General features: G+C 45.7%; 1 protein-coding gene across 4 annotated transcripts in view; it reads right to left on the bottom strand.

Moving 5' to 3' along the window:
- Positions 1 to 1,707: 1,707 nt before the first annotated feature.
- The window catches only part of CARHSP1 (calcium regulated heat stable protein 1), a 35,046-nt gene continuing 19,759 nt past the window's right edge, over positions 1,708 to 16,994 (bottom strand). For all 4 annotated transcript variants that reach the window (XM_042037111.1, XM_042037109.1, XM_042037108.1 and 1 more), the window contains exons 3-4: positions 14,727 to 14,849; positions 1,708 to 2,047 (exon numbers count right to left, since the gene is read on the bottom strand). In XM_042037111.1, coding sequence (XP_041893045.1) covers positions 1,885 to 2,047; positions 14,727 to 14,849 — 286 coding nt within the window. In that variant the 3' untranslated portion in view covers positions 1,708 to 1,884. The remainder of the gene's footprint in view (positions 2,048 to 14,726; positions 14,850 to 16,994) is intronic.

The raw sequence follows: 16,994 nt of genomic DNA, 5'->3' as shown, positions 1-16,994 counted from the left end.
GGTGTAGGAATGCTCTTTAGGACAGACAATTTAAGAGCTGCTGCTTTGTCTGTACTCGCATGTCCTGTATCTGATGCCTTGATTATTTTGCTGCAGGGCTGGTTCAGCCCCAAACACAACATTCCTGGCTGATTTGTCTTAGGAGCCACCTCTGACATGTCCTGGCCTTATTATTTCCAAATTGTCCTGGTAATTGCAGTCAGTTGGTGTGAAAACATTTTCCTCAAATAAAACTTTTAAATGTCACCACACAGGGGTGCATGTGCAGGCACCTGCATTCTCCCCTTCTTTCATGCTGATCCTCTTCAGCACCAGCTACCCCGGGAGCAGACTGAAAACACATTTAAGCACTGAAATGGTTGCATTTATTGTAAAGAAAGCAGGGAGTGGTATTCCAACAAGCTGCACAGTGATAAACCCACCACTACCAAGTCTTACGGGTCATAGAAAACAAAACCAAACCCAAACCCCACTACACCATGGTGTAACACAGGTACAGCAAAGGGAAAACAAGCCAGCACAGCAGCTCCTGGCCCCGCACCCCTGTGCTGTCCCCACATCACACCTGGGAACAGATAGCTGCTGTGAAAGGCTCAGGACATGTCCTGACAGCAAGCACCTCTTGGTGAAGCTCCAAATACACAACTGAAGCTGCACTGTTTCATACAACTAACAAGAGTTGTGCCCTTTTTTTTAGATTTTTTTTTTATTTGCAAAGTGAATAAAAATCCACTGTTAGGAACATAACAGAGAAAAATGCTTCATTTGGAAAAAAAAATATGTGGAAGGCAAATAGGAACAAAACCAATTTAGTAGCACTACAACTACATGAAGAGTTTGGGGAAGGGTGGCCCTATCGCATCCTACCAAGTTTGCCAGGGAAATAGATGCAGAATGTACTTCACCAAGACAGCTGAGCATGTTGAGTAACTCACACAGAGTTTAACAGACAGGCCCCTGGGCAGCCCACAGCTGCTGTGCAGCAGTGCAGGGGCTTGTCCTGCCTGCCCAGTGGCACACCATGGCAGTCAGCTGTATGCAGGCTAGAAGGCAACTCTTCAGCCTTGTCAGAATTCAGACACAGTCAGAAGCTATGAAGTATCCACTATTCTACACTTTTCTACCACTTACCTTGAAGCAAATTTAAATTTGGGATGGGATTTTTTTTTTTTTTTAATACTGGCCTATAAAATCTGTTGCTAATCAACCATCAAGGCACCTAAGTAAATTCACAAACAGCCCCAGCTTTACCACCACAACACAGTTTCCACACCATTTGCAGTGGTGCACCTGATGGGCACTGGAGCATAACCACCTGATGGAGATTTTCCATCCTGTGGCAACTGCTCTGTTTGTGAACTTCCTTCCATGAGGAAAACAAATCAGCAATGAACACCTCTGTCTCTCCAGCCAAGGCATTCAGGCACTGTTATCAGCAATAAAGGTTCTGCAGCCCTACGGAAGAGCAGCCCAAGGGATCACAAGGCTCACACAATGCCCAGGGCTCAGGTGTGCTTGACCATCTGCACCAGAAGAGCTCTCCTTGAAACCTCTCCCCCTTCCCCTGGGCAGTTCCTGGAATCAGTTCATAAGATAAAAGAAAACCCAAACCTCCCATCCTCCACCAAGCACATAAACTAGGTCTCTTTAAATACATTTCTTGTAAACACATTATGCTAGATTTTTTTCATTAGCATTTGAATTGCCTTTTTTTTTTTTTTTTTTTTTTTTAATCAGGCCAGCTGTAAAAAATTGTAATTTTGGCCTGCTTCTGCTTTATTGACAATGCAGTATTTCCTCACACACAATATTCTTCAGCCAGGTCCCTGCAGCCAGTTGTTGAGCAGAGCCCACGCCGGCAGCAGCTGCGTTCCCAGGGGACACTCAGGAGCTGATGATGTGCCCCGACCACGTCTCGTGCTTGGTGCCAGGGGCCAGGTGAGTGATCACCACCTCCACTGCCTGCAGCTTCTCGTTCTTGGGAGGGATGGTGCACATCTTGTAGGTGACCTCGTCGCCTGCCACGGGAACGTACTCGCCTTCAATGCTGTGGAGGGAAGCTCCAGTTAGTCAGCAATCACATAAACACTCGTTCTCCTTCGCAGCTTGCTGAAATTTTTATCGTAATTGTTATCTTAGATGTTCAAAGTACTTCAGGAATTTTATAGTCTGTCATCCATCAAAGTCTGAGGTTGATTTTGGTTGTCTTGCAGTGAAATCCTATGAAAATACTATAAACACCACCATCGTCCTAAAATAACACCAACAAAAAAAGTACAAAATAAAAACCAAAATAAAGCCCACAAAAATCCTCACTGTAATATGCCCTAAAGAATACTCAGGTGAGCCCAGGCTTGGACTGAGAACAGTGCACCAACACCTCACTTACAACAGCACTAGAGGGCAGGGCTGCCACTGACTGCCACTTACTTTGGGGATATGGTTTTTAAACTAAAGTTGATATCTTTCTGTTTGGTTTCCTCCCCGCTCCTCACTTAAGCTTTTGGAGTTTGGGGTTTTTTTCCCTTTTTCTTAAAAAGGATTGTGCCACGTAATGGCAAGATTTTACCTTTAGGTTACTCCACCATAACAGCGTTTGTGGTATGAAAAAAATAAAGGAGCCCAAGTGAGATATGGTATCAAATATATTTCAAAATTACTTGCTGTGAGAAAAGAGAGTTCTGCCATCCTGATGTGTAGTCTGCAGAAACACTCATCCAGCACTCAGGGAGATTTCCAGGAGACTCCTACCTGGCCTCCCCAGAGTGATGCCAGGGGATGCTGGAAGACCTGCGCTGTGCATTTGCCTCTGCACATGAGTCTGCGTTTGGAATCGGTGGGAGATGCCAAAAGGGCTTCACCTTCTGCTCAGAACAAGGTGCTGATGGAACAGAGAACTGCCAAGTCTAACAGCCCTCCCCACCTCCACCCCCGTGCTTGAGATCAGAGCTTTGTAATAAAAATCCCGGCACGTGCCAGTGAAGACTGGCAGGGATTCCTTCATCCTGCACTGCCCTGAGGCTCTGACAGTACAGGAGATGCTACTTCACCTTTCTTTAAATATACCTACACGAGCCCATGCTCAGCCTCCCCTGCCCTGACAGCCTAGGCTGCAGATCTTAGTGAAGGTTTTCAGTGTTTCTCAGCAGCATCTGTATTTGGGAACAGAAAAACACTAATAACAAATTCTACTGGATGCCTAATTGATGTGACTTGCTTGTGAACTCCTGTTACACTGGAGGTAAGGTTTGGGTTCCAAAAGAGAAAAAAAAGTGGTCTAGGTCAGGAGTTTGTAGTGCACCACTGAGTTTGATACTTGCCTTCTCTGAGAGCACACTGGCAGCATGCTCACCCCACCCAGGAATTTCACCCCATGTTTCTGTTAATAGCAGGGATCTCAGATTTTAGCAGTGCCCTTTATATCCACTCTCATTTTGTAACCCATCATTCTTAGGGCTTTTCTATTGCAGGAAAGGCTGCCAGGACTGATAGGAGGTAAATACACTGGCCCTTACTGCCAGTTCTAACCTCACATCAGAGTTTGTTTCTCCTCACACTTTGGCAAAACTTCTTCAGCTTCATCTCCAGCACTGCCTCTCCTCAACCCTTTCTCCTTTGAGGGCTCCTGTCTGACTCCTGCCCTGCAAGTGCTGCTCAGGGAGCTGGTGCCAGGCTGTGGCAAAGCAGCAGCAGCCCATACCCAGGGACAGGACAGGGTAACCAAGAATGTACAAGGAAAGCTAAAAATGATCCATAAATCAAAATTTCTCCCATGGGAAATTCAAAGGAAAAGTCATTGTTTGCTAACTGATTGTATCAACATGACATTGAAAATGCTCCTCTATCTAAATATGAATCTAAAACCTGCTATGAGGAGTTAAAGACATTCCCAAGGCCTGGGGCTTGAAATGCATATCCTTCAAACTGTATTTCCCTGGAAATACCTCTACTCCAGAGCTACCTGTGACTGTGGCAGCCAGACCCAGGAGGGCATGTCCTAGGCTGAACCCTTCAGAGCAGTGCCTGGGAAAATGGGAGTAAACTGAAGGCAGAAGAGATATTTACAGAAGAATCAAGATGAAGCCTCCTTCATCAGACCTGACAGCCCTTTCCAGCCCACACAGGCTGATCTGACTGACCTTTATCTACTTCCAAAGTCTCCAGGCCATCCTGTCAGCCCAGCCCTGGATCACACTGGACAGGCTCCGTTCAAGCTCCCACATCTGACCTTTGTTGTGGCTGTCCTCCCCAGTTACTGCCTCCATTTATACCCCACTTCCCACAGGTTTAAGATCCTTTCAGGTGTGAAGGGATTGCACACCCAACCCTTACTGTCCTTCCAGGAGCAGAAACTAATTTACCTTTTCTAGCGCCAAAGGAATTTGCTGCCAAAACCCAAGAAGTTTGCCCTGACTTTGAAACAGCAGTTTTCCATCAAGGATGTACTGGGTCTTGATGAGGGGACATGAGGCCCCAAGAAGAGACACAGAAAGGGGTTGAAAGTGTCAAACCGCAAATAAAAATAGGAATGGCATATAAAAAAAAGATGACATCACCTTTCCTACTTGAACCTCTTAAATCTTGAGGAACCTTGATCCTTTGTTGCCAAAAAAAATTGTTCCTACAGAGCTAAAACCACTAAAACTAAAGCAGCATCTCCCCTTAGTGTTCCAGCCACACACACTGCAGCACCCCAGGCCCCTGCAGGGAGCAGGAACACGTCACCACTGTGCAGCCACCCAACCAAACGGATGCCCTGCCCAGGAAGGGATCTCAGGTTTGCCTGAAACTCTCTTTTTTTTTTTTTTTTTTTTTTAACAAACAGGAACCTTACATGTTTTTTAAAAGCTCCTGTAAAACAGGATGAGCCACAGTTAGTAAAATAAACATTTGAAATCTGCAAAAGTAGGTAAATATGGTTAATGCAAAAGGAAAGTGGATTCGCAGTCTCCTGAAGCACCAACACACAAAAGCTTTGAGCTCCTGAAAAATGGAGATAAATTAGGTATCACTTGAATATTCAAAATCAAGTGAGGAAGAAGTACAGCTTGAGCATTAAATAAGATGGGTGTTTTGCTGGGGGATGTTTTGTTTAAAATTGAAACGTGAATAGGATAGGTGCTGGACAGGTTCTGGTAAGATGTGCGTTGCAGGTACACTGGTAACAAAGTGATTCTGGTTTTCCAAGAAATAAGACCAAGAGAATCACTACACACACACAGAGAACATGCCTAATGTACATGCTGCAGCCAGGGAGAGAAGAAGCAAAGGCCCAGCCTGCAGGACACGCTCAGCTGTCACTAAAGGCACCACATCCCTCAGCCCTTGGGAGGTGACTGTTTGGGGCACTGCCTGTGGAGCCCCTGGTCTGCCAAGGAAAAAGAAAAAAACAAGGTATTTGTTGACCCACATTTCTTATGCTGAACCATGAGGATAAATACTCATGCTCCTTCTACTGAACAGATCAGATTATCCCCAGAATCTGCAGAGCCCTTAGCATTACCCAGAAAAGTGCACTTTTCTCTGCTAGAGACCGTTTCTTGCAGGGCTGAGCATTTTGCTGACAGCATCAGATCTTTTCTCGGTTTCATTACTTATCCAAGCTGACACTACAAGTGACTGGAGCTTGTGACAAAACCTCATTCAACCCCAGCATGGCTTCATCTGATCCCTAGTTTGTTGTCTTTCCTTGCTTGTTGAGGTGACCCTTCCCCACCAAGGCCAGGCCTGTCCTTTGCACAGCTGTGGATGATAAAGGTTGTGGCCACACGAACAACTCCAATTTCATTTTCTTTTCATTTGCTTTTGGCCTTTAAACTTTTCTCCCACAGATCAGTTATTCTTTTCTCTCCTGGAGCTTTGTGATCACTGGTTATTCCTGGTACCTAACAAATATGGGATTGTTAGCTCATTGCCCCTAGAGCACATGAAAAGCAAGAGGACAAAGGTCCTGGTCTGCAGCCTGAAGAGACCTGTGAGTGAGCAGTGTCCCCTGAGCAGTGTTTGCCACCAAAACTGCTTCTGGGACAGACACAGACTTACTCCAGCACAGCTATCACTACTTGTGATGCTTGGAAGCAGAAACAAACAACATCCAGGCTGTGCAGTGCATCTGGTGGCATCAAGAAAGAGCAATATGATGGCACTTGAGAGGTGATGAGATGGTGGCACTGGAGGCAGAGCCCTACACAGAGCTGGGGGAAGATCCTCCAGCAGGAAGCAATTGCCTTAAGCACTGGGCAGGAAATTAACTGGAAAAGATCAGAGAGAGTAAACAGAGTTCTTCAACAGATTCAGCCTACAACAGACATTCTGTAAACAATGTAATTTACCTGGAAAAATTGGTAAAGGAAATTAAATGTGGGTTTTTTTGATGTCACATATTGATTAAATCATTTTAGATCTGTATTTTTTTTTTTACTTTTACCCTAAATATATATTAAATGTTGATCTAGAGGAAGGTGGAGATTTCCACTGCTATTTGAGATATTGGAGGGCACTTTCAATTCAAAACAAAGAATATCTACATACCCAGAAATCTTAAGACACTTCAAGACTTCAAATTCAAGCTAAAAATAGGAAATGCTTCCCTGATGTTAGAGTCAGAGGGAGACACAATAGAGTGAGTTTTAGATTATCCAGCAACTCCCATTTCCCCAGCTTAGCACCAGGCTGGTATGGTGGAGCATTTTATCCTGCACTATTTTTAGGAAACCGAGAAGTTATTAGGAATTTACCTAAATAAGGAATGCTCTAGTTCTTCCTTCTCACAGCTGCTATTCATACTCCAGGGCTCTAGTTAAACCTCTTGGGACAAAGAGTAAGTCATGTGGAAACATTTTGGAACAAGACTTTTCAGTGAATTCCGAGCCTTGCTGGTCACCAAGTGTTGCCATGGATGAGACCAAGGAGCACTTCCATGGCTCAGTGGCTCTGTCACCTCATGAGCTTCTTAAAGTTCATTTAACACCTCAGCATTTGTCTCAAGAAACCTGAGGGTTTTTAACAGCAAGATACAACAGAATAAGGAACCATTGTGAGTTACTAATCCCAGATGCCCTCCCATGCATTCCCTGTGCCAGCCAACAGCCCCAGCACTCACCAGCAAACCAGCAGTGACCTTACGGAGCTGGCCAAGCAGGAGCAGGGCTGCCTCTCCCCACCAGTCACACTCCTCACTGGGAACAGACAAGTGTGAGAGGCTCAGATACTGAAGAATCCCAGCAGTTCATATCCAGGGTCTCTGCTCCAGGATTGCCCTGGTCCCTGTGCTGTTGCAGAGACAACTACCCAGGAGCTGCACTTCCCTCCCAGTTCAGTGAATGCATCATCCTCTTGCCCAGTTCTCTACGGGCTCAGGGTGCTTGCAGCCCCATTCAGGGATAGTTATGACTCCATATCTACTTCCAGCAGCCAATTCAAGCCCAGGCAGCACAACACACTCCATGAGAAAGGAACAGGAGAGAGCTTTCCAAGGATGCCTTTGTGGGCTCAAAGACAAAGACACCCGTTCCTGCAAACACCCAGCCTGGATTCTGTCACAATCCAACCGACTGTGTGCTTCTGGACACCAAAGCCCAGGGCAGCTACCTTCTGTGCTCACTGAGCACAAAGAACCTCCATCCTCGAGCAGCCACTGCCTGCAGTGCCCACTGCCGGGCTGGTAGAGTGCCAGCCTTGGCTCTGACCTATTACAGTTTGTATCATTGAGGCAAAGATTCTGGGAAGGCTTAGCTGCAATAATGACCACAGCAACCTGGCACTCCTGCATGCACCTCTGCAATGTGAGTTTTCTGAGCCGACTGGGGGGTGGAGAACCCTTAGGAAAAAGATTATCCATGTTCTATTAATTTCCAAACATCTCTCAAGAAAGATCTGGAATTCTGCTGCCTCTCCTTCCTGCCCTAGATAACCTACTTATTTCAGACACTTCAACAGATGCAGCAAAGCATCAGAAAGGGAGCACATCAGGAAGGAAGTGAGCTGTCCAAAGCAGGTAAGTCATCCAGTATTTTGAAGGCCAGCAGAAAGCTGAGATTTGGCCTCCCAGCACACCCAGAGCAGTTGGTTGCAGTCAGCAGTAGTTATTTTTCTGGTAGTTCACAGAAAAGCCAGAGAGGCCGGAGAAGTTCATTCTCTCAGCTCAGATTCAGCTCTCAGATCATTTAGAATTATCAGGTAATTTCCAACCAGTATTGTTTCACTCCATCAGGGGAACAGCACCACAGAGAAGCCAGGAGATGTAGCATTAATGCTTTGCATCAAACAGTGATCTGGCAGAAAATCAGAGGAAAGAAATGACCATGAAAAGATGATCTCTCCATAGACACAAATAGCTCAGAGCCAGCTCCTCACTGCAGCAGGGACAGAGTTGGGTTCTCCCTGCAGGAAGATGCAGCTGGCAGAACATGTCCAGCACAGCCAGCAGCTGAAATGCAGCAGCAGAATGGGACCAGCCCCACCTGGGAGCCCAGCAAGAGCCCTCAGCCCTCAGCTATTCAGCAGTGCTGAGCTACAGACACAGGAGGCATAACCTGATATCACACCACAGTGCACAAGCAAACCACAGCAAGCTCGGGATCTCCCCAGGGACCATGGGGTGCTGTGTGTCAGTGTCCCTGGGGGAAGCACAGCATCAATTCTCCAGAGCCATCAGCACGCACAGGGTCAGGAATCCAGCCTGAAGGACAGCCTGAAGGCCTCTCTGCAATGCAGCATTTTCCCCTTCAGAGCCAAGTGCTGGCAAACTGCAGAAAACCCACAAGCACTTCACGTTTTTTCTCTTTCATTAAATATGCTGTTTTTGCAAAATAAAATCCTTTAAAAAAACAGGAGTGTGGTCGTTCATCCGTCACTGCTCTCTGGTGAGCCACCTCCTTGCCTTGCCCTTGCAGGTACACAGGCTTCAGGCCAAATCCCAGATAAATGCAAAAGCCTGGAGCACAAACCAGTCTCCATCAGGTGCCCACTCCCAAAGGCAGTGGGGAGCAGAAGAGTGGGTGCAGTGCTCTAATGCACAACATTTGATCTGTTCTCCACCCCACCTCCCCCATCCCCTCAGCAGCCCAGTTGGGAAGGGAAGCTGATGTGAACCTGCCTGTACAGGCAGCACCTGGCAGGGGACATCCACAGCCAGCACTGCAGGGAGTCCCTGTCTGCTCTCTGGGAACATCCACAGCTATGGGTGGAACAGCAAGAGAGTGAGAGGGAGGCCACCAAAGCCACTGCATGTCAGTGACAACCACAGCAGGGAGTATCAGTGAGAGCTGACGGACTCCCAGGATGGAACACGAGCCAAGGAGGTGACACACAGGAGGATAAAGCTCTCACACTGGTGCTGTAACACCACCATCAGTTTGGTGACAGTGGAGCACCTTACAGGCTGGTGGAAATGGAAGCATTAACAGCACATGCTGCTATCAAAAACATAATTATGGGCTTTTTAAAAATTTCTCTCCAGGCAAATGAATTTGCCTTTGCTCCCTGCTTTCCAGAGGTGTTATCTGGAATTACTATCTCAGCAACTCCTCTGCCTCCATGCTTGCCAGCTTGGGTTTTATATTCACTACAGCAAGCACATTTTGTGGTTGTTCTAGAGAGGGATGAAGTATGAATCTGAGAAAAACAAAACCTCATCACACCCAAAGAGCCATGACATTTTCCTAGCACAACTATTTATACCAACTTGAGAACTGTCTCCAGCGAGCACAAGGAAGCAGGACTCACTTGTACCCAATCAGTTAGAAAGGAGAAGTGGCTCCACACAAGTGTTATCAAACACCAAAACAAATCATCTCTGCAGCCTTCTGAGCCACCCATTAAAACAAAGCCAGGCAGAACAAAGCACCTTTCCAAACCCACATTTCAAAGGGATGTGTGATGTGTTGCTTACACTGATGGCACGAAACTGGGGGCAGTGGCTGGTACAGCTGATGGCTCTGCTGCCGTTCAGCCAGACCCTCACGGGCTGGAGAACTGAGTGGAGAGCAGCCTCATGAGGTTCAGCAAGGGCAAGTGTGGGGTCCTGCACCTGGGGAAGGATAACCCCAAGCACTAGAACAGGCTGGGGCTGACCCACTGGAGAGCAGCTCTGCAGAGAAGGACCTCAGGGTACTGGTGGGTGACCATGAGCCAGCAGTGTGCCCTGGGATGCATCAGGAAGAGCATGGCCAGCAGTTCAGGGAGGTGACCCTGCCCTCTGCTCAGTCCTAGTGAGGCACATCTGCAGTGCTGTGTCCAGTTCTGGGCTCCTCAGGACATGAACAACAAGGAGCTACCAGAGATGATGAGGGATCTGGAGCATTTCTTATGAAGAGAAACTGCAGGAGCTGGGCCTGTTTAGTCTGGAGAAGAGAAGACTGAGAGGGCATCTCATTATATGTATTTAATTATCCCAAAGGCAGATGCCAACAGGAAGATGCCAGACTTTTCTCAGTGGTGCCCAGCAACAGGATGAGCAATGGCCATAAACTAAAACACAAGAAGTTTCACCTCATCATGAGGAAGAAATTCTTTTGTTGAAAGTGACTGGAACAGGCTGCCTGGTGAACTCTCCCTCTCTGAAGACATTCCAAATGCACCTGGATGTGTTCCTATGTAACCTGCTCTACGTGACCCTGCCTTGGCAGGGGAGTTGGACTGGATGATCTCCAGAGGCTCCTTCCAACCCTAACAATTCTGTGATCCCATATTTCTACCCACATCTCAAGTCCAACACAATAAAGCAGCTTTGTTGCAAGTTCCACTCAAAACATGGCCACATTCATGCATAGATACACAGAAAATTTTGCAGACACCAAGTGAAGCTTTTGAATGTCACACACATTTGGCTTTATTTTTGGGCTAATGCTCACTTATAGAAAGGAAATGCCATCCTAAGTGTTATTATCTTACAAAAAATACAGAAACTTACAGGAAACAGACATCCCATCTTATGGAAGAGATTTTCACTAAAGTGTAACCTCACAGCTCCTAAATGCTTAGGGAAGAAAACAATTTAATTCCTAAAATTAAATGTTTATGTTGAAAATCATACTAATCTGCAAGATAGGCAGCTGGTCCCAATGCCTAAAACCTTCGCTAATCATCACAGCTTAGTGATGAACACAGAGGAACAGTCTATCTTGGTGAATCCAAACTGGCATAACCATTTTATCCAAGTTCCTGAAATCCCAGCTTTTGGGGAGAACTGATCGGGAGAAACAATCCACTTTGGTTTCACAAGTGGATGCCTATACCACACGGAGACAGTGAACAGACTAACACCTCTCTCACATTCAGATTTAACTGAATAAATAGGTAGAAAAGAATCATTTGATAAACATGAGGAGGATCTCAAAACTCACACTGTGCAAACCAGAGTCACTGGAGTCCCCTGAGCCACAGGCCTGATTACAGAATGCTGCCACAAAAAGCAATTCCCGTTAATAAAGAGCAATCTATCAAATTCACTGTGAAATAAACTGAAATGAAAGGCATTACTAATTTGTCCTCCACGTGTTGCCTTGCATCAGAATTGACAGTGATACCATCACCCTCCAGCACTAAAAGCTGTTTCCAACAACTCAAATATACTCCCAGTAATTAAAGAACATAATGTGCTGAAACCTTCAGTACTTCAATAATAGCACTTTTCACTAACAGGTTGAGGCAGAAAGATCAGCTATTTTTGAACTGAAGCTCTGAGACTGTACCTACACATGAAACATTTAAAACAGTGGCCCATTCCTGGTACAATAGAAAAAATGCTACTGACTTCAAGAGAGCAGAATTGACATAGAGAAGCTGTGAAAACACAAAACACTTTAGTCCTACAAAATCTATATGAACTAACCTTGCTAAGATGTTTCTGAAAGAGCACGGAAAAGAGTCCTTGAACACACAAACAATTTCTTCTTAAAGGAGAAAGGCATCATTTGCCTGCTGTGGAGATGGGAGAAGTGAAGGTCCATCTTGAAAACCAAGTCAGTTAAACACCAGAAAGGACTGAGCCAGGTCTGTTCATGGTGGGAAGAGATCACCCAGGGAGGCAGTGGATCCTCAGCACGGGAATTGCCAACCATGGGCTGGGCACAGCATCTGCCAGAAAGGCACAGGAGCCTCCCAGCAGTGGAAGTGGTAGAGGAGGTCCTCTCCAACCTACTCCTGCTGCACTGCAGGGATACCAGAGCGAACTGCAGCACAGCACATGGAGAGTGCTCCTGGTGTGAGCTTTGGGTTGAAATGACGTGGCTGAAAACAAAGAGAGCCAGCCTGGTCCAGTGGGTGGGCACTGGGTTGTGAGGTGGGAAGCTGGGGCTGTGTCTGAGGGCTGTGTCTGAGGGGCCAGAGCCCATCACCCCTGCCCACAGAGCAGCTCTGCCCCTCTCAGCCCTCACCTGCTCCAGCTGCTCCCGACAGGGGTGGTGCGAGGGCACGGCTGGGTGAGGGCGGTGGAGCAGAGAACCTCCTGCGTCAGCAAAGCAAACACACTGAAAACACTTCGAGAAGTGTGGCTGCCCATAAACTTTTACAACCTTGGTGACTCGTTCAGTGGTGCTTTAGGATGGAGGGAGTGGGTGGGAAGGAGGGGAGGGCAGCACAGCACATTCAGGGCACGGTTACTCAAATATAACTCATTGGTGGCTCCCAGTCAAAGCAGTCTGAGAGCAGAGGGGATCAATACGCCAACAGCACAGCCCACGAGGGGGGACTCCTGTCAGAGGGGCCTCACAGAGAGCACCAAAAATCACAGCAGACAACATTATTTTGATAGTGTCACTTGGGGCTTCAACATAGGAGACATATGGGAGTCTTAAACAGGGAAACAGAAAAAACATCACTGGAGTTTCTACTGATTGGAGGGGAACTGAGGGCAGGAACACCTTGTGCACTCAGAATCCAGTTCTGGGTTTGGGCCAAGACAGAAATATGTGTTGGGCCATAGGATAGGAACCTGAGAGAGCAGTTCACATTTTGTACAGACAAACAAAACAGCAACCCCAATCAAAAAGTAATCTCCAGGGTTTTAAAAGGATTCATTTCACATAACTGAAGAAAATTTTACTGAACTAATTGGAGGAGAAAATGTACAGGGAAAAAAACAGGACCGAAAATAGACAGTTCTTTAAAAGGAATTCATTACAGGGCTGGAAATTCATGTTTCTGTGCGAAGGCTGTTGTAACTAAACCCCTGCTGATCAGTAACTGTATAGGTCAGACTAGATGCTCACAGTTAAATTTTTTTAATTGTGACATAGGAAATGCTATTTTTAAGTTATTCAGGAAATGAGGAGAAATTTGCATTAGACAAAAGAGAAAGGAGCTATTAAATGACACTTCCTTGGGTTGAACACAAGTCAGACCACTGAGCCTCTTTGCACCCATGAGCCCTACAAAACTTTGGTTTGTCAAGGCCCATCGTGCAGTAACATTCCAGAAACCTGGAGGAAAGCCAAGTTCTCCTTCTCCAAGGACACATGCTACTCACACAACCAGGAAAGACAGCTGGGGCAACGTGGGTAGGTTTGGTAAGGCTTTTGTTGACTTACCACTGCATAACCACTCTGAACAACAAATAAGGATTATACAGCTTCAATACTGTGAACAATAGGTAAAATAAAACTGGTGATAGATCTGGAAGAGTTTACTGGAGAATAAACACTGAGCAGTCTTAACATACACACCCAACACTGGTAAACATCTCAAACCACAAACAAATATAAGAATTGCCCATTAAACCTTGCAGATTAGCCAAGCCATAAACACCAAGGACAGTGCAGGCAGGGGCTGTGCTCGGGGTTCCTGGGCAGGCAGGGCCTGTCCCAGTGGGATGTGCTGCTCTGCAACCCAACCAGAAGTTCAGGAACCAGGAATGCAAACACAGCTGTCAGGAATGCCAGGGTGTATCTGGGACTGCAGCAAACCTTGGCACTGCAGAGGATGCTGAGGTCAGAGAAGGTAAGAAACTCTGCAAAGACTGGGGATAAAGGGCTAATGTGATTATGGGATGTACAGAAAGAGAAACAGAGCAGGACTCTGGAGGAGATTTTATCTCCTTACACTGAACATATGTGTACAGTGCATAGTCTTAAAATTATACTTAAATTCTTCAGTCTCTTTTCTAAGTATGCTGCAAAGACTGGTTTAGGCTGGAGAAAAATTCTCAGCAAGGGACTTAAAAAGTTTTATCTGCTTAGTTTATCAAAAGGTAAATTCAGAAGGGGTGGTTCTCAGTGTGTTCAGGACAAAAAAGGCTGAGGTACTAATGAAGCCTTTAACAGAGAAAGCTTTAACTATAAACTGCTCACAACCTAAGCTAGATGAATTCAAGGAAGTAATAAAGTGTAACTTTTCTCAACAGTAAAGGCAATTAACCTTTAGTTTAATAATGGTACATGCAGTGCAAAGTAAAAGTAATGAATTTTCAGTGTTAGAAATCTTTATGTTACAACTAGACACTGCATGGAATATTTGCTTCAGGTAAATGCGAGTTTCTAGGTCTGGGCAAAACTGTGTAGCTTATTCTAAGAGATTTAAGGATCATCTTCTAGTTTTTAACTCAACAGATTTATAATAATACAGGAAAAGAACAGCATAATCTATTGCTGCCAGTAACATCTGCATAACCCCTCTTTGCTGGGGTAAGGGTGACAGAGTAAACCAATCTCATGTCTGACACATCAAAAGTGTTTGGTAATGAAGGCAAACCAGAGCTCCAGCCCTCCTTGGCCACCCACACAACTCACTCCGAGATGTGCACGAAGATGTCGGGCCCTCCGTCCGCAGGGGTGATGAATCCGTGGCCTTTGGAGCGGCAGAAGCACTTGCAGACCCCTTTGTAGATGGGTCCCTCCGAGGCTCTCACCGTGCTGTGGGAGGAAGCACAGAGAGCAGGTCAGTGCTGGGTGCACTCCTGGTGTCACCAGAGCACACAGAGCAAGAGGGCACCGTGGGCCAGTGCTCCCTCCCAGTGAGCACACTGCTCTACAGCAGCTGCTCAGCACTCCCTGTCACACACTGCACGGGTTTTTCCTGGGGCCTTTTGGAGGGACACAGAGATGAAGAAGACGTTTGCTAGCACTATAATGCATCAATTGCCATCTTGAATTCAACTGCTCCATCACTGCACCAAATTTTCCCCCAGACACCATACTGAATGTAAGAATCTTCTACCCGTGATGAGGTTGGGAGTACCAGTGTGCATCTAAGCATTGTGCTTTCACAGGAAGTGTGAAGCCCAACTGCAGTGCATAACAACAAGACTCATGTCTGAACTCCTCCTCCACTGCCATGGGACCTGTATTTTAAAATGAGACACATTTGCAGAACCACCTTTAGGGAGACTTACTGCCACCAAGAAAAACAATTTGCATGAAAACTGTGTGGTTAAATCCTTTTCTCCATCAAATACACTGAGTGCAACCTCCAGGGATCCAAATTCACTCAAACACTTCCATGAATTAAAACCAACTGGTTTAGACACATTATGGGGTTTACTCTGAACAGTTACTAGATCAGGAACTTCTTCCTGCCATGGGTATCCAGTAGGTTGCTTCCACATTAGAAGAGGATTTTGGTGCAATTCTTCAAACACAATGACTGTGCTGCCACTTGCTTACATGCATCATGGCAACTTGGACACCACTGTCCCAAATGTTTAAATTTTACTGAAGTCTAAATAAATTGTTTTTTAAAAAATGGTAACAGCTTTGTTCCTTAAAACAAGCTACCAATAAAGAAGTGCAGTTGAAAGTCCTAAAGAAAGAAGTCTCCATTAAATCACTTCATTTCCAGCTCTATAAAGCTGTCAACACACCTGACCCCACAAGTGCTTGTTACACAGAAAAGCACTCACTGTCCTAAACAAGCCATTAAGGTTCAATTGCATCTTTCAAAGAGATAAGGCACTGTGGGGGATGAGGCGCCCCACTTCCAGTGAACCAAAATCAAATAATCCCACTGAATAATAAACCACTGCCTGTCACATTGATCTCTTTATACAAATGCTCACCTAGAGCTCCTCTTGTTTAAAGAGGACAAATACACACAAAAATTCAGAGCTATTTTGGTTTTCAGGGCAAACAAATACAGCAAGATTCCTACACTGATTAATGATTAAAGAACTGTGGAAGCCAAATAACAGATTCTTTATTTTTGTAAGAACCAGACTAAGATTAACAGCTGAGAAGATTTACAAAGAGTTCATTATTAACACAGCACTGAAGCAAGCTAGCTTGGACTTGCTTTTCAAGGGCAACCCCAATTATTAAGTCAATTATGTTCCTTTTAGCAATCTACTTCCATCAGGAAGTTCAGGGCATTTGAAGGCTTTTGGAACTGACAATATATAAACTTCTCTTCTGCTGCTCTTCTTTTTTTGCCTCATTTTGAATTCAGAAGTAGTAATATGAAGCATCAGTGAGACTGTTATTATTTAAATCCACATGGATAACTCTGGAAGAAAAGAGCTGGATAACATTGCAAAAAGTAAAAGGGAAAAAGCACAGCAACCAGAGTAAGTGGCCCAGAACAGGCTGGCTGCAGGGCTGAGATCTCACTGCCGCAGCATTCATTCAGCACTGCCAGACTTCCTCATACAGAAATAAAAGCCTGGGGCAGAAGCTTCATATCATACCCTGATTCAAAGGCTCTGAGATGAACAAAGAAGCCCATATGGCCTTCTGCAGGTCAGCCCCTCACTGGGAGGCCCCTCACAGGCACTGAGAATTCTTTGCAATGGCCAAACCTTGCCACACCATTCTCTGCTGCTGCACTGGGGAGGAGCCCCCTTTGGACAGGGCTCCCAGGAGCCTGCACAGCACCACAGGGCCTCAGGAAAGCTCAGGGAAAGCCAGCTCTGCTGGAGGATCACTACCTCAAACAACTACAAACAGCAACAAATATTATCTCATTTCATGAAAAACCTTAGAGAAAGAGATCAGGGTTCACACCCTGATAACCAACACGTTCTTTTACAGGTCTATTTGAGCAATTTTAAGATGGAGATATGAAAG

Source organism: Corvus kubaryi, unplaced genomic scaffold (genome assembly GCF_017639235.1).
Source record: "Corvus kubaryi isolate FWS band 111438036 unplaced genomic scaffold, C.kubaryi_AGA036_p1.0 37387, whole genome shotgun sequence".
Lineage (NCBI taxonomy): Eukaryota > Metazoa > Chordata > Aves > Passeriformes > Corvidae > Corvus > Corvus kubaryi.
This window is presented reverse-complemented; position numbering and strand designations above follow the sequence as displayed.